Source organism: Achroia grisella, unplaced genomic scaffold (genome assembly GCF_030625045.1).
Source record: "Achroia grisella isolate CSIRO2021 unplaced genomic scaffold, CSIRO_AGI_Agris_v1 utg598, whole genome shotgun sequence".
Taxonomy (NCBI): Eukaryota; Metazoa; Arthropoda; class Insecta; order Lepidoptera; family Pyralidae; genus Achroia; species Achroia grisella.
Window position 1 is genome coordinate 1,280,141 of NW_026712958.1, and position 18,510 is coordinate 1,298,650.

Consider the following 18,510-nt stretch of genomic DNA (forward strand, 5'->3'; position numbering starts at 1 on the left):
ATAGATGTTTGTTTTTCTCTTCTTATAGCTTATACATCAGAATAATATATCATCACTACATAGTATAAAACAAAGTCGCTGTCGCTGTCTGTCCGTCCCTATGTGTGCTTAAATCTTTAAAACTACTAAGCGGTTTTTTTAAACAGATAGAGTGATCAAGGGGAAGGTATATATATAATACATGTACACCCATGCGAAGCCGAGGCGAGTAGCTAGTAGCCTATAATTTAAAAAGATTTTAGTGTTTAAAGATATAATTGGACGAAATATAATTGTTAAACTCAAGTAAGTGTGATATAGACGAAATAGGGCTAGTCAGCTAGTTCCCAATATTTTTTTCTCTTATATCTCTCAATGAACAGACAGCGATTATATAATTTTTTTTATATATTTTATTTAATTAGGTGTTATTTGGCGGAAGTCCATTTCATTATTATTTCTTTTAAATCCGCTATCATAAGCATGCGGGAGAACAAAAATATTCAGTGCGGAATCCTGACGTCCGCAACTAGAATATTAGTGTTTAAATTCCGACTGTTATTGTATCTACACCCATATTGCGACACATGTTTCGCTTCTAAACGAAATATTATCAGGTAAATAATAGATTTTGGTTATAGTTTGGTAATCTAGTGTTGACTGTTCGAAGACCAGACTATGACTCTTAGAGATTTGTTGTCTCACATAGGTTAATGGCAGCGGAATTAAACAAAATTGTTTATACAATTTTGTTTAATTCCGCATGGATTTATATCCATTCAGTAACATTTTTTAATGTATTTTTTACTGAGGCTCTACCCATATTGCGCTACGTGTTTCGCCTCTAAACCAAGCATCATCAGGTAATGAATAGAGTTTGGGGTATAGTCCGGAAATCGAGTATTGCATGTTCAGAGCCCCGACTACGACTTTTAAAGAGAGTATATTTGTAGTCTCACACGGGCTAATGGTAGCGGAAAAACAAAATAATATAAATTTATTAAGTAACATTTTTTTATATATAGTTTACTGAGGATCTCTCCGCATTTCGCTACGTGTATCTTCAGGCAAAGAAGAGAATTTGAGTATAGCTTGGAAGCCTAGTGCCGACTGTTCGGCGACAAGGCTACGATTCTTAGAGAGATTATATTTGCAGTCTCACTAATAGTAGCCGAATTAAACAAAATAATATAAATCCATTAAGTATTAGTACAATATGTATGTACGTATTTGTCACATTTATTTATGTATTTTTTATTGATTTTGCAGACACAAGAACGAACTCAGATGGCGGCGCGGGCGACACTGGCACCCTGGATATGGGCAGCAGATCCTCACTCCACACAGGCCTTAACATGTCAGAGGATGAACATTGGGAGATGAATTATCATGAGGCAGCTATATACTTAGAGGTAAGTTCTTTATATAACATTTTGATGAATAGATAATTAAGTATATTCTATATGCGCTATTGCGCATATAGAATATATAGATAGAAAGAATATATAGATATATAGATAGATAAATTTATTCTATATGCGGAATAGCGCATATAGAAAAAAATTATTACGAAAATGTTTGTTTTCTATTCAAAATACGTCAAAAAATGTTTAAAATAGTTTGTACAATGAGGTATTGATTTTTATATAATAATAAACTAGTTTGTCTATAATTACAATTTATACGTCTGTTATCTATTATATATAATAACAATACATCAAGATTTACCTTCTAGATTATGTATAAGACTCAGTCTATTTTAGGAAGGATTGAATAATGAGAAGTTTGACTCGCACCCGTCGAGTCCTGAAGAGTTACCGGCGTACCTCAGAGTCCACAACCCGTGGTACCATGGACTGGACCTCCTCGCTTCTTTAGTGCTAATTATGCTGGCGTTTACAGAAGATCCAGCTGTACCTGCTTTTGAGGTGAGTTTCAACGTTGTTCAATTAACAATATCGTAATTTTTATTCATGTAGATCTATTAGAAGAAGAAGAAGGAAAACATTTATTGACAACCATTATTGATATAAAAAAATATATTTACACATTTGACAAAGGTACATTTTACATATATATATATATATATTTGGCAGATAGCTGCTGTAATAAAGAGTAACTTAGGTTACTTCTTTTATTTTAGAATAATAAAGTTAAATTCCAAGACGAAATCGCTATTAGTAAAATGAGCTATGTACATTTCAGCTTCCAGTATGGGCACATGGAACGATAGAATTAATGGCGCTAACAGTCATTGGAGTGGAACTGCACCTTAAGTTGAAATGGATAGGCTGGAGCACGATCCTAAAACATAAAAGAACTATGATAAAGGTGAGCAAACTGTTAGTAAAGAAAATTTATTATACTGTTAACCATAGACTATTTATTTATTTATTCTATTGCACACAAAATTGTATACATGTCGGACTCAGTGCCTGATGGCGTTCTCTACCAGTACCTCTCTCTGACTGGTAGAGCCAGTCAACCGTCGCGCTGTGGAAAGGGGATTATTAGTAATGTGGACTCATCACCCCAAAAGTAGCAATGTACCATGTCAGGTTGACCCCCTCGGTTTCTCCTGAAAACCGTGATAAATTCCTGGTGAATTTGTCACGATGGGCTAACTGACTGGCACTCATTATCCTCCACGTGTGCCCGCCAACGTAACTGTTTTTTATAACACTGACTATGTTTTAAAAAACCTGCTGACATGTCAGGATTCTGGACTCTAAAATCCGGGGTTTTCACGCGTCTTGTACTAGTTTCCAAATATTAGAGATGGCAACTCTATGTATGGTAAAGATAATAAATACAGAGATTGCCCATCTCAGTCCACCCGCATCCAGACACTTCCTGCTATTGATTAATTTAACCTCCTCGATATATATGGTTCAAGTTTGCTCTATTTTGAATTTGTTTGTATGAGGTCACTCTTGAACAGTGGTTCCTAAAGTGGTCTATATCGACCCTCAGGGGTCTATGACAAACTGCAAGGGGTCTACGACAGTGGTCATCTTGTTGTTTTTAACACTAAACCTTACTACAATTAGAAATTTACAAAAAATCAATACCAGGTAACAATCTACCAATCACAGTCTACCCAAAACCGGGACTGGGAATTGCTCTGACTTTCCCTCTCTGCCACACGATGGATCCGGCAGCCACACGGTGAAATCATGGAATGTTAAGAAGTTCATTTCTCTGTCTATATTTTTGATGTTCATGGAATGGTGTTCCCGCCTGCGCTAACGGTTTACGCTGGCCGGGCAGCAATGGAGAATAATAAGATGAGCATGAGGTTAGGTCAGTTAGCACATCGTGGCAAATTGATCAGGAATCACGATGATTTCGCAGAAGAACCGTGTATTTTACTTGTTATTATTCTATATTTTAATCAAACCATTTTTTTATCGGAATGGAAACAAACTGAAAGCCCACCTGATAGTAAATGGTAATCGTTGCGAACATAAACTGTACTACCGATAGTAATACCCGTGGACTGAGAGGACTGAGATGTCACGCCTCTTATCCTATAATTTCACTTCATAACCGCATCCCGCTAACGAACAGCTACAGCTTAAAAAACAAGCAGTTTGGCAGATGAAATAGGTGAGTATGTCATACCTGTGCGAGTGGCGTCACAGTAAGAATAGCATCACCTATTTCTTCCCGTGGATGTCGTAAAAGACGACTAAGAGATTCCTAGATCAGAGCACGGGCAGCAGTGTTGTACAGAAATTACTACCACACTACGATCGCCAACCCGCATGTCAAGCGTGGCGATCAGGTCAAAATTGCTGGAAGGCGTTGGATGCGAGCAGCGCAGGACCGATCGTCGTGGAGATCTTTGGAGGAGGCCTTTGTTCAGCAGTGGACGTCTTCCGGGCTGAGATGATGATAAGGATGAGACGACTCAGACGATTTTTATAGTCTACCTCTAATAAAACTATTATTTCTATAATTTATATATTATAATGTTTGTATTTCAGGGTATAACACTTTTAATAATGCTATTAGAAGCAGTAGTGGTTCTATGTAGACAATCTTCACATTTTCGAGTGACGAGAGCACTCCGACCGATCTTCTTGGTTGACACGCGACATTGCGGTGGAGTAAGGAGGTTTATCAGACAAATACTCCAATCATTACCACCTATCATTGATATGTTAGGTATGTTTTAATTATCTTTATCTCTAAATATATATAACTCAAAGGTGACTGACTGACATAGTGATCTATCAACGCACAGCCCAAACCACTGGACGGATCGGGCTGAAATTTGGCATGCAGGTAGATGTTATAACGTAGGCATCCGCTAAGAAAGGATTTTGATTAATTCTACCCCCAAGGGCATAAAATGAAAGTTTGTATGAAACTTTATCAATTTTAAACCGATCGGGCTGAGGCTTTGCATGCATAAAGCTACTATGACGTAGGCATCCCCTAAGAGAGGAATTTGATAAACCCCTAAGGGGATAAAATAGGGGTATTTTATCCTCTTAGGGGTAATAATAATACCTAATCTCCATTTAACATACTACCTAAATAATCTACTGCCATCCTACGAAACTCCAGCAAATTACAAGTAAACATGTCTAGATCTGGAAAGCGAGGCGAGTGCAGATTACACTCCAAACCCGCGGAAAGACTTATGGAGCGGCTGAAGGCCAACTCCCGCCTCACGGATACAACTTTGTCTGAGGGCACCGCTAGTGATTCGAACTTCGGCTCAGGCCGTCGTAATTTTGATCCCCGAATTTTTGAATCTTTTGAATAGTCATATATTTTTTTTCTATCACCCATTCGGAACGCAGACTCATCACAAGAAGTATGACCAGTACTTGCGTTTTGCACTGTTAAATAAGTGTTGTTCAGCGTTACATTTTGAAGATTGCAAGATTACAAATTACCAAATAAATATAAGTAAATAGATAGAATAAATACTATAAATAGAGTAACAAAATAAATAAGTTATACTTAAGTTAAGTATAAATATAAAAGTCTGAAGTGAAATTAATACTGTATTTATGTTTCAGGTCTTTTAATGTTCTTTGTGGCGACATATTCACTATTGGGTTACTATTTATTCTCAGAACATATTGATAATGGACACTTTCAGACAATCAGCGATTCGTTTGTCAGTATGTTCGTTTTGCTGACTACAGCAAAGTAAGTATAGAAAGATATATTTTTTTATAACCTGGATAATTAGCCCACCATCTAGTACCACGATAAGCAGAGCTTGTGTTATGGGTCTATTTATATACCCCTAAGGATAAAAAATATGTCCAAATAAATAAAAATAAATTATTAGAAGTGGACAAACTTATTAATAATAAAGGCAATTTGTTCACTGGTGATAAAAATACAATTGACATGTACTTAGATGGACAAAACTAAATTTAAAAAGAAATTAAAAAATAATAAGTAATATAGAGTGATAAGGGTTGTCCATCCCTAACATTTTTTTTATTATTTTGGATATAATTTTAACCCTAAATTTTCATCCTTCCATCATTAACCCCTATTTTTGAATAGCAATATTAGTTATAGTTATGGGAGGAGCTTGGCTGGCTACTTTAGTAGTCTGGCTCTGCACGCACAACGGCCCGAATGAGAGGCTAATTGCGGAGACTGGAGTCCAACATACATTACATTAGTATTTAAGTTTATATGGCAACACCTTTGCCGGAATAGTTAATTCATATATATATTTGAATCTTATTATTCCTGTTTCTACCAAGCAACGTTATTCATATTTATTAAATTCATTAGGTATTCATTTATATATTTAACTAACTGCACCCGCGACTTCGTTCGCGTGGAATTTATTTTTCTAAAATAAAAGTAGCCTAAGTTACTCCTTATTACAGCAGCTACCTGCCAAAAAAAGTCCCGTCAAAATCGGTCCAGCCATCTCAGAGATTAGCCGGAACAAACAGACAGACAGACAAAAATTGTAAAAAATGTTATTTTGGTATATACATACCGTATTTACATTCATAATTCATATGCATGTAGTAAAAAACGGTTATTTCAATATTACAAATAGACACTCCAATTTTATATATATGTATAGATGTATAGATAACTCAGAGATTAGCCGGAACAAACATACAGACAGACAGACAAAAATTTGTAAAAAATGTTATTTTGGTGTATGTACCCGTATTTATATTCATATGCATGTAGTAAAAGACGGTTATTTCAATATTACAAACAGACACTCCAATTTTATTTATATGTATATGCATTGGTTTGGCCAAATAATAGACTAGTGTTGTGTCCACATCCTTTTACAACTAGTGACGTCTTATAGCTAGACTATCGATTATCATAACAGTATATGTATAGATAAGTCATTGTGTTACAGTTTCCCGGACGTGATGATGCCTTCGTATGCTAAATCAAAATGGTACGCGCTGTTCTTCATCCTCTATATTATCACAGTCCTTTACGTGCTTATGAATTTGGTAAGTTACATTTTACGAGTAATTAATTGTATTCAATTGAAATAAATCAAATATATACTCATATAAAAAGTAAGTCAATTGACTACTATAAAAAGTAACGAAGCATATGAGAAGACTCGAGGGGGAAGATATTTTTTTCAGACCCCCACATATCTCTTATGTTGCATCAATCATCCCACAATACAAAAAAAGTCAATTGACTACTATAAAAAGTAAGTCAACTGACTACATATAAAAGGTAAGTCATTTGACTACATTTAAAAAGTAAGTCAATTGACTACATATAAAAAGTAAGTCAATTGACTACTATAAAAAGTAACGAAGCATACGAGAAGACTCGAGGGGGAAGATAATTATTTCAGACCCCCACATATCTCTTATGTTGCATCAATCATCGCACAATACAAAAAAGTCAATTGACTACTCGAAGCATACGAGAAAAGGGGGAAGATAATTAAGTCAATCTCTTATGTTGACAATACATATAAAAAGTAAGTCAATTGACTACATATAAAAAGTAAGTCAATTGACTACATATAAAAGGTAAGTCAACTTACTACATATAAAAAGTAAGTCAATTGACTACATATAAAAAGTAAGTCAATTGACTACATATAAAAGGTAAGTCAATTGACTAACTTTTTTGCTAATCTTATTAATATTTTAAACGCAAAAGTTTGTGAGTATGGGTGGATGTTTGTTACTCTTTCATGCAAAAACTACGGAACGGATTTTGATGAAACTTTACAGTAATATAGCTTATACATCAGAAAAACACATAGGCTATTATAGTCACGCGGGTGAAACCGCGGGTACAGCTAGTATGTTAGTACATAATAGTATCGAGTCGAAATAGACATAAACACAGTTTATCTCTATTATAAAGATGATATGACAAGAATGGGAGAGGATAAGAGAACACTGCGAACAGGGATGCACGAAGAAAACATATTACGCCGACCCCAAATAGAATATAATAGAAAATCATTTATTCAAATAAACTTAATTGAAGAATTTATAACTGATAATAATGTTTTTGTAGAAAATATCTAACTTAAAGTTCATAGCGCTGACAATGTTATCTGATTGAACAGAGATTAAGTGCGTAGCGGTTTCTATGTTGATTGTCACATGCCTAACCCTTGTTGTTAATTAAATATAAGTAAATCAATATTTATTTAAAAGAGCAACACACAAGGTTCTTGCTCATTCTTCTTGTGATGAGTCTGCATTCAGAATGAGCGGTAGAATAAAAAAACTTGACTATTCAAAAGTGCTTATATTAAGTTTATTTGAATAAAGATTATTTCTAGTTCTATTAATTTTAAGTTATTTTTTTTTAATTTACCACACATTCGCAAATCTGTCTCATTACAATTAGAACGAGTAAGAAACTTGCGTGTCGCTCTTTTAAATAATTGTTGTAACTTTACATTTTTAAGTCGAAAAGTCTGATGTACTCACACTTTAGGGCCACACGCAAGTTTCTTGCTTACTTATTCAAATGAATGGGATAAGGCAGAAGCAGATGATGATGGTGACGATGACGGTGATGATGACGATGACGATGATGATGATGATGCTGGTTCCCAGATGCTGGCGGTGGTGTACGAGACGTTCACGCGCATCGAACGCGAGAAGTGCCGCGCTCTGCTGCTGCACCGGCGGCGCGCTGCTCGCCACGCCTTCAGGCTGCTGGTGTCCCGCCGCGCACCCAGGCACGTGCGCCTGAGGCACTTCCTCGGCCTCATGAGACACTACGCGCCACACTATAGTGCGTATTTTTTTTCGAACTACTCCAATGCTATTGGCCGGAGATTTACAGCTTCACCGAACGAGGTGTAGATGGCACTCTAAACACAAGGACTTATAGAGCTTCTTAAGGCCGTTCGAGGAATAGGTTGGAGGGGCGATACAGGACGCCGATGTGGAGCGCCCCGGGCGCAGGTGCCCGGTTGATTACGCTATACGGTGTGGTTGAGTTCATCGTCTTCGCCGGCGAGGACGGTGTCGTGTGTATGTGTATAGCGTTGTAGGAATGGAACGCGTGGACTCGTAAGGAGGTTCGCTGCCGTGTTGGGGGAACGATAAGAGGAGGCAAACATTGTCTAAGGGGTCGAATAATCCAATAATCACGTGATTTTTTTAGCGTTCCTAGCCCTCCTTCTGTCTTGGTGATACGTGCTGAGGTTTAAGACTACCCCTCTTTCTCCTCACTACCCCTTGGTGATACATGGTCATGTAAGACTACTGCGTTTTATTTTTAAATATGTGATATCTTAATACATCATCCCCCACCCTTTTGGGCCTCACGAGGTTAACGGACTGTATTAATACACACTTTTTTCAAATAAACTTAATAGAAACACATTTGTGTTTGTATTAAACAAGCTGCGACCGCGACTTCGTCCGCGTAAAATGACGATACTTCCATAGAATCTTTCATATTCCCTTTCAACCGCTTGCAACCCTTTTTTCACATTAAAAAGTAGCCTATGTCCTTTGTCAGGGTCTAGACTATCTGTGTACCAAATTTCATTTAAATCGTTTCAATGGATTAGGCGTGAAAGCGAAACAGACAGACAGACAGAGTTACTTTCGCTTTTATAATATTAGTAAGCATTAATTTGAATAAAGATTTCTATTTCTCCTCGCTACATAAAACAATCGACATCTTCCGTTTCAGGTGGTTTAGACGTGTATCTGATGTTCAAGCAGTTGAACCACTCTGAGACCGGTAGCCTGTCGAGTTCAGAATTCGCTAATCTGTATGAAGTGTTCGCGTTGCGCTGGTGTCCGCAGCAGGCGCGGGCGCCGTGGTACGCGTCGTCTCCGCTGGAGCCGGTCGGGAGGGCCGCCGCGGCTGCAGTACGGTGGCCGTACTTCGAATACCTTATATGTATGATCCACCTTCTACTTCAACACGTTGACTGACACGGCAATTTTCAGTAATGTGGTCAAAATGTCAATCTGACCTTATATGTTGAATAAGATATCCAATCTACGTTTAATGTTGACTGATACGGCAATTTTCAAAAATGTGGCCAAAATGACAGTCTGACCTTCTATGTTGGATATCTTGCATCTACACTTAATGTTGCCACGGCAATTTTAAGAAATCTGGCCAAAATGACAATTTCATTTAATTACATAATAGTTAACGCAAAAAAATTATGATCATCATGCATTTCAGAAATGTAGCCAAAGTGACAATCTGATGGATATCTTACATCTACATTGAATGTTGACTGACACGGCAATGTTCAGAAATGTGGCCAAATGACAATCTGACCTTATGTGTAGGATATCTTGCGACTACATTTAATGTTGTCACGGCACTAAGGGGGCGGGGGTCTTTTCTTTTTATTTTGGAAAAATCTGGCGTAATTTACTTTTTTAAAATGACATTATCATTTAATCAGCTTGTAGTATAAATAAATGTATGATCAGCACGCGTCGCGTTTTAGTAGTGTGTTTCCAACTTAATTCATCGCATTCATTTGAATGTATTATTTAGTAAAATATTATTTTCTTTCTTGAATTATTATAATTGTTATTATATTACTAAACGTTAATATACATTAAAGCTAAAAGCTGTTATATGTTAAATAGATTTGAATTCATAACATTTTAAGTGTAACTCGGAATATTTAACCAATACACCATGACCACTCTTCTAAAAGAAATTTATCCTTACGTTTCAGATGCACTAATCGTAGGAAATGGAATATCTATGGTGCTCCGGGTTTGTGAAGCAGCTGGAGATCTGCAAGACAGCGCTAGACTATTATGTGCATCATGGGATACATGGCTGTTCCTTACACGTGAGTTAAGATTCATTCATGTTCAAATTAAAAATATCTTTATTCATGTAGGTCTATTACAGACAATTCGGAATGATTTCGAGATGAGAAAAACTGACAAGAAGCTCAGCTAGTATTCTTTTCAAATAAATGTTGTACATGTTTACATTAATACAGATTTATTTTTAAATTCAAATTTGGAAGAATAGAGTGACTTCTGCAATATATTGCCAAAGCAAATAGTCTATTTATTAGAGAGAGCACATTGACCCGGCCCACGCCGCCACAAGTTTGAACTTTATAGCGAGTATGACTGTTTCAAGTTACTCCACTACGTCATTTATATTATTTACAGCATAAGCTGTAACAATTACCGTTTTACACCCATAATATTTAATATACATTATTTAGATTACAACATGTCATTACTAAATGTATAATAAGTTTCTCTTATAAGGGGAGGGCACGGTGTGGGAAATTCACTTCGGGACGAGATTCCGTGTAGTAGTAGTTTCCCATAAGTTACACGTGGAATTTCAAAGACATATTTCTTCGAAACTACTGGTCATTCTGAAACAATACTTTAGGGTTTGCATACCCTTATGGGGAACTACTACTACACGGAGTCTCGTCCCAAAGTGAATTTCCCACACCGTGCCATCCCCTTGTTAGTATATATATTAAAAATATCATCTTGTTTGCGTAGTATTCCTGCTGGAGGCGGGCCTCCGTATAATGGCCATGGGACTTGGTGCTTATCTGGAGAGTGGCTGGAACGTGTTCGATCTGAGCGTCACACTCCTGGCTCTGATGGGCGCTGTGCTGCTGAGCATAGCTCCTAAACTCTTTATTGTAGTCATATTTAGACCGTTAAGGTAATTATGAACAAAACATATTTTACAAGGACTTATGGAGCGGATTAAGGCAGTTCGAGGGATCGATCGAAAGGGCGATCAGGGACGTCGATGTGGAGCACCCGGGTGCACAGGCGCCCGGTTGGTTACGCTGTAGGGTGTGGTTGAGGGCATCTTCCCCGGCGAGGACGGTGTCGTGTGTGTGTGTATTATTGGGTAGTAGGGATGGAATGGGTGGACCCGTAGGGAGGTTCGCTGCCATGCTGACAATATATATTTTACCCTGCATGAATCATCTGCATTTCCTCATGACATATGATTTGATGGCAGCGTAATAAGTTTTTCTCTACAATTCATCTCGTTATTCACTCCCTTTCTTTATATATCGTCTTTCAAACAGTCCATCGCTTTCTTTTTCAGACTTCCTCTGCCCTTAAACCATCGATATTCATATATAACACTTTCTTTAAAATATACCCTTCATTCTCTTCACACGCCTCATCATCTATAGATCTTGCAATCCAATCTTATTTGATATCAATATCAGATTGACATCTGCTTCTTCCTTATATCACTCATTTGTGGTCGGCGTAATATGTTTTTCTCTTCCATTCATCCCTGTTCGCAGTGATCTTGTTATTTACTCCCTTTCTTGCTATATCATCTTTCACACAGTCCATCCATCTCTTTTTTGGTCTTCTTCTGCCCTTATTCACATTCATATATAACACTTTCTTTAAACTATTCCTATTTCGCCAACATTACATGCCCATATCACGACAGACTTATACACATTCGTATAAAACTAACACTTTCTTTAGACTGTTCCCTTCTACCTTACGCCATTATTATTACAGGAGGATTACTCTTCAAGTTTTTATTTCTAAATTTTAATAAGACAACCACGACAATCGAGGTTGCAAATAAGCTGACGGTCTTCCTGATGGAAAGTCACAACCCTCCCCAATATGCACCTTTTATCATTGCACCGCTCGCCATCGACAGGGAATTCATCCCCACATGCTAGAAGAACCTAAGTGATCTCGGACAGTGCGTTTTCAAAAGAGCTTCCTCCCGCGTACACTTAGATTGTGAAATAAACTACCTGCCGAGGTTTTCTTGAAAGACTACAGCATGGGGTTTTTCAAGAAGGGTATATTAAGGTTTCTTAAGGGTTGGCAAAGCGCAATGATCCCACTGGTGTTTCAGGTGTCCATAGGCTACGATAACCGTTTACAATTAGATGGGACGTCTGCTTGTTTGCCACCTACGTGGTTAAAAAAAACACAATTAATGTTGCCATTCTAGAACTTGTGCCTTTGTAGCCTGTAGCTTCCAACCAATATGAATTTTTGTCTGCAGATTAATGCGTTTGTACAAACTAAAGAAGCGTTACCGCGACGTGTTCGGTACGTTGGTGCTGCTGTCGCCGCTGATGTCGTCCGCTGGCTGCGTGATGCTGGTCATGTATTATTTCTTCGCCATCGTGGGCATGGAACTCTTCGCTTCTTACGACTTGAGGAATTGCTGTGTGTAAGTATCAGATTTAGACACGCCTCCAATTACCCCCTTCTTTACGTGTTGAAAATCACTCATGGAAAGCTGTTCGTCTCAGGGGTTGGACGGATGGGTACTGGGAGATTCCTACTCACCAAAAACCCCACGATGTTCCTCCTCGCCGCCATAGTGCCGGGGTCACGGGAACGAGTTCGCAATCAACCGCGACCCCAGCGGCGGTTGCCTGCAATCGGGCCCTCTTCAACGCGTGGGGGGAACTTTTCCCAATCCCCCCGCCTCTACCCACCATGGGGAAGACGCATCGAAATACGGGATGCGCCTCAACAGCTTTAGAATAGTTAAAAAAAAAACGTTTTCAGAATGTATGACATTTGACGCCCAAATAATTATATAATGTAATTATTATTGTTCCACAGTAACACGACCGTGGAGGACTTTTATAAGTTCTCACTGAACAGCTCCACAGCTCTCGGTTATTACTACTTGAACAACTTCGAGAACATCATCACCAGCGGTGTGACACTGTTTGAACTGACCGTCGTCAATAATTGGTTCATATTGATGAATGCATACGCCACTGTTGCCGGTCAATTTAGTAGAGTTTACTTTATGGTAAGTGTTATATTTACGCCTATCTGTCAAACACACACATCTGTTTATTTTTATTTAAAAAAAATGTTATTTTTTTTAGTATTTTTTTAAATCAAATTCAAAAATAGTTATTGAAATTATTAACCGGGTCTTAACACGAATAATTTTATGGCAAATAAAGGTATTTACCTCTCTCGACGTTTCGACTAGGTGGCACTAGCCGTGGTCACGAGCTGACTGGAGTCACACACGAGAACAATAAAAAACAAAATAAAATAAGTGGTGTTGTAATATTGGACGCACTATTTTATTGGACATATACCTGTAATGGTAGTGTGTATATAAATAAGTAAATAAGACTAAAAAACTTAAAATTCTATAAAAAACTACAATAAAATTAGTCCCCAAGCATAGCACTACTTATTAAGTAGAAATAGAAATAATCTTTAATCAAATGAACTTAATTTAAGCACTTCTGAATAGTCATATTTTTTTATTCTACCACTCATTCGGAACGCAGAACTCATCACAACAAGATTGAGCAGGAAAGTTGTGTGTTGCTCTTTTAAATGAATGTTAAACTTCTGTTCAATCAGATAACAATGTCAGCGCTATGAAGTTAGGTTAAGTTTAGGTTGAATGTATTATTTATAAAGTTATGTCCCTAGCTTGAGTTAGTTTTTAAATAACGCGCCCTGAGAGATTTGGAGTGCCATCTGCACTCGCCTTCTATCGTCCGGTGAAGCTATAAAGGTGCGAGCCAGCTGCGGCCAACAGCATCAGAGTAGGCCAAAAAAAAATATTTATGTATGTTCATCTATTAATGATATTGACCGTTTGACGTTTGCAGGTATTCTATCTGTTCACGATGGTGGTACTGACCATAGTGGTGGCCAGCGTGCTGGAGGCGTTCAGGTTTAGGATACAGTACAAGCGGAGCACCACCAAAAGAGATGGTGAGCGTACAATCACAGTCAAAAGCATTTACTTTCGCAGTAGACTTTGTATGAAGTTATTTTTGGATTCTACCATCCCATTTTTGCAGATAAATGTTATATTATATGGATTTAGGTGCTATTTTGCAGGATTTTATTATTAAATGGACTTATATTATTTTGTTTAATTCCGGTACCATTAGCATGTGTAAGAACTGATGGAGATATTCACACTGAATATCTCCATCAGTTCTAATTAGATAGAGAATAAATTATATTTGCTGCTATAATCCACTGATTATAGCAGCAAAATATATATTATTCTCGCTTTGATCACAGTTGCACGTTACATGTTACTGTTACTTTGCAATAGGAATACTTATTTTTAAATGTGATGGTTGGATTTACGACGGTCTGTCGGGGTTCGAATCCCTAGCGGTACCCTTAGACTAAAATCGTGTCTGTCAGGCAGGAGTTGGTCTTTAGCCGGTCCGGAAGTCCTTCCGCGGGTTTGGAGTGCCATCTGCACTCGCCCACTATCGTCCGGTGTAGATGTAAAGGTCAGCTGCGGCCAACAGCATTAGAGTAGTCCGAAAAGAAATCGTATTGAATAATGTATTTACTGATAATCTCCACAGAGGAGAAGCTGCTCCATGAAGAAGTACATACCAGTTGGGAAGAGGCACAGCGGCTAGGTGCCAGCGGGGACCTAGCTGAAGAGTTACGACCCAATCTCCCGCCTGGGGTGAGCACAAATCCAGCATACTTACCATTGAATCTTTACAATTGTTTCAACACATCAAATTTATTCTAGAAGTTGTTAAGGGGAGTGTGGTAGTGTATATAAAAATATGTGGGCTGCTACTAACTGTCAACTTGCAACATCTTCTACACCCAAAGAATATGTTACACAGTATACATAATATCATAAAGAGAATAAAAAAATGTTTTAAATTTTGTGTTCTAAACAAAATTAATTTAGGAATATTTCAGAGTATTTTATCAGAACCTGCATCAAAACAATCGGTATTAATTTATAAATTTGTAGATAAAATTAGGTAAGATTTGTTTTTATAGTAATTTAAAGTTTAGATGTTATGTTATTAAGAAGACAACACGGAGCTAACATGTTCACTATTGTGCTAAGCTCCTAAATAAATAAAGAGAAAACAAAAATTGTGTGTTCCAAGCACCTACCTAACACAAAAATATTTTACAGTTTATCATAATCAAAAATTATACCTAGTTAACTTTTTTTTATTTTATTTTATTACTTAGTTAGAATTAGAATAAAGATTTTTATCTATCTATCTAGTTGGTATCTTTATAGCTCTACCACACCAAGTTTTCCTTTCTGTTCTATTGGGCCTGTCGACGCTACATCACAATATGTGAACATCAGTGATATTATCAGTTACATTACATTTTTAATTTAATCTAAGCTGCAATACAAAATACAACAACATGGTGTGCTTACAAAAAAAGCAAACAAATTGATCGTTTAAAACAGTACCAAGGGCCCTGGGGCAAATCAAACAATGCTGAGCAGTGGGGCCCTACATTACAGTTTTATTAAAACTCACATATTGCTATTTGTCAAATTGACAACACTGCCAACCCACAGATAGAATTTAGGGGAATTCCGAAGGTATAACATTCGATTTTCTCTCAACTGAGTTGCCATGATTAAAGTCGAGTTGCAACCTGTCATATTTATTTTGAAAATTGGAGAAATTTTCAAAAGTTCAGTTAGACCGACATTTTCTGGTAAGGGTTCGAGGGCCCTGAGCTTGAGGGACCCCGGGCACTGCCCCGCCTAACCCCGATTTACCTCCACTGGTCAAACAGTTATTATTATTAAATAAACTTGGTTGTTTATAGGTGGAGGTAACATTCATAGGGTCTCGACCACGCACGAAAGAAGTGCTGCAGAGGAGAATGTACCAATCTGATATACAGAAGTGGCTCGCGGAGGAGGATGAAAATGAAGGTAGTTTATATATGATATTGGAAGCATTGTATATTTATTTATTCTTTGCACCAGAGGTAAATTATAAAGAGCATAAATAGAAGTAAGTAATCATAAGCAATCTCTTCCAGATAACCTTTGATCGGACTAGATAAATAAAAAAGGCATAGCAATATCACTACATAGTATAAAACTAAGTCGCTGTTTGTCCGTCCCTATAATAATAATAATAATAATATCTCAGGATAATTCACACAGCGCCATCTAGTCCCAAGCTAAGCAGAGCTTGTGTTATACAACTAATATAAATTTATTTATTTATTTATTTTGTACACATTACATCGATGGTTGTAGACAAGACAATTAACAGTAATCCCTGCACTAAGGGCTTGTGTCGCAGGAATCAGAAATCCTTAATTACAAAAACCTTAACTTAAAACAGGCTCCAGTTCAACGAGGTAAAAACTACGGAGTTAACTATAACGTGTTTGACTGAACTGGAGCCACCTGATAAATACATGGATACATTTTTTTTTGTAAATAAATACATATTATACATAGAAAACACCCAGACCGATACTAACAATCATACTCATGAATACAAATGTTTGTACCGTGCGAGAAATCGAACCCACGACCATCGGATAATAAAGCGGTGTGCTAAACCACTAGACCACCGAGGCTGTCTGAAGGCTGTCTCTATGTATGCTTAAATTTTTAAATGTACGCAACGGATTTTGAAGCGGATTTTTAATAAATAGAGTGATTCTAGAGGAATGTTTATATGTATAATACATGTACACCCGTGCGAAGCCGGGGCGAGTAGCTATTTAAAGATGTTGGTAACCTTTTTTTATAAAAGCAAGCATTTATATCTATCTATCTATCTATCTATCTATATATATAGCTAACCTAACCTTAAGTTTATTTGAATAAAGATTATTATTATTATTATATCATCCAGGTCTACCTCCGTCGACTACTCTGACATCCAGCGAGGATCCACTGTCTCCCCCCCTCATACATCAGCCAGAAACGGAGTCCAATAACCAACTGCAGACCGGCTACCAATTGTAGAACATAATCCTGGGCGCGCTGTTCGACCGGCTCGCTTTCATCTGGGACGCGGTTAAGACTTTATGATGGAGTATATTCCGATGGTTTTTCGGATCATTCCAGGCTTGAATGGTGCAATTATCTCCACAGGAATCGACGTGTACTGTGAGGTATACCAAATTAAGTTACAACGCCATCTAGCGGTTAAACGTGATAATTGATCGGTGCAGTTGCTTCAGAAATAATACGAGACTTCAAATCCAATAGTTCTGGTCATAGACAATTTATAGTGCAGCTTTATCGTAAAAAAATAAATAATATATTTTGATTATATAGACGACTGTATTAGTGTTGTAGTAAATAGATAATAGCTAAATCCTAATAATGACCATTTGTCTATTGATTTAAATAAAAAAATATCTTATATACGAGCATTGTTTATACGAAAGTTAAAAAAAAATAATTTTAGAATGCTGGCGCGCATATCTCTAATCATTTCTGAAAAAAAATATATTTTTAAAAGTTAGAAGTAGATAAGTATCGAGCAAAGGAATCTTTTTTTAAGGTTTTGTGTGGTGCATGGATGTATAAATTATATAATAAAGTATTTTGAGTGGAATCAACATCTGTGATAATGGAATCATGAATGACCAATGTTTTAATATAACTAGACTCGTTTTTGCCTTCGAATTTTGTTCGCTGTACAGGTAGATAATTTGTTACGCTTTAGACTATATTGAGATTATTTTGGTTGTATTATTTTACCAAAGTGGTTTATTTAATATTAGTTTATATTAATCGATACAAGCAGCATAGTTAGGCACTATTCTTAGTGCAGATTTACTCACGCCTCTGTAAAATGGGATTATTATAACTGTTAAAGCGGGTCCCGAGTGATTTAAATTATTGTGCTCAGACACGAGCGGAAATGCACAGATAACATATAGCCATCCTTTTTCCAACACAAGGGCGGGTGTACTCGGCTTCTTTCGGCCCTAAATCGTGAAGTATTGCTGTCCTTCTCTATTACACGAGATGTGCATTTAACGGTTTCTGGCGCAAACAATAACATACCTAATTAATCTTATAACAAAAGCTACAAAGACAGCTATATAAAAGTGCTTTTTATATAATTAATAGCTAATTAATGTTAGATAATACATTTAAATCGACACAATGTAAAGAGAATTATAATATTAATTGTAGATAGCACACAGAGCTTGAAAGTAGCTATATTTGTATACAAAATTATTAAATAGGTTTATTAATTCTAAGAGTAATTGGGAATTTGTTAGTAGTTTAGCAAAAAAATGGTACAATAACTGACAACAA

At 37.0% G+C, this 18,510-nt stretch overlaps 1 protein-coding gene across 1 annotated transcript; it reads left to right on the top strand.

Moving 5' to 3' along the window:
* Positions 1-1,259: 1,259 nt before the first annotated feature.
* Positions 1,260-17,598, top strand: LOC131848899 (two pore calcium channel protein 1-like). The gene is made up of 16 exons (XM_059198859.1): positions 1,260-1,391; positions 1,743-1,907; positions 2,185-2,310; positions 3,969-4,149; positions 5,016-5,148; positions 6,353-6,452; positions 8,046-8,226; positions 9,139-9,351; positions 10,157-10,276; positions 10,962-11,130; positions 12,472-12,642; positions 13,044-13,239; positions 14,069-14,174; positions 14,792-14,898; positions 16,035-16,143; positions 17,087-17,598. Exons 1-16 carry the CDS (start codon positions 1,299-1,301, stop codon positions 17,197-17,199), a joined length of 2,283 nt encoding a protein of 760 aa, XP_059054842.1. The 5' UTR covers positions 1,260-1,298; the 3' UTR covers positions 17,200-17,598.
* Positions 17,599-18,510: the final 912 nt, after the last annotated feature.

What these genes read in the sequence shown, in the direction of transcription:
- LOC131848899 (XM_059198859.1), top strand. Translation starts at nt 1,299, where the DNA reads ATGGGCAGCAGATCCTCACTCCACACAGGCCTTAACATGTCAGAGGAT. An exon ending in TTTACGTGCTTATGAATTTG is followed by an intron (nt 6,453 to 8,045) that starts GTAAGTTACATT and finishes GCTGGTTCCCAG; the next exon opens with ATGCTGGCGGTGGTGTACGA. An exon ending in GACTTGAGGAATTGCTGTGT is followed by an intron (nt 12,643 to 13,043) that starts GTAAGTATCAGA and finishes ATTGTTCCACAG; the next exon opens with TAACACGACCGTGGAGGACT.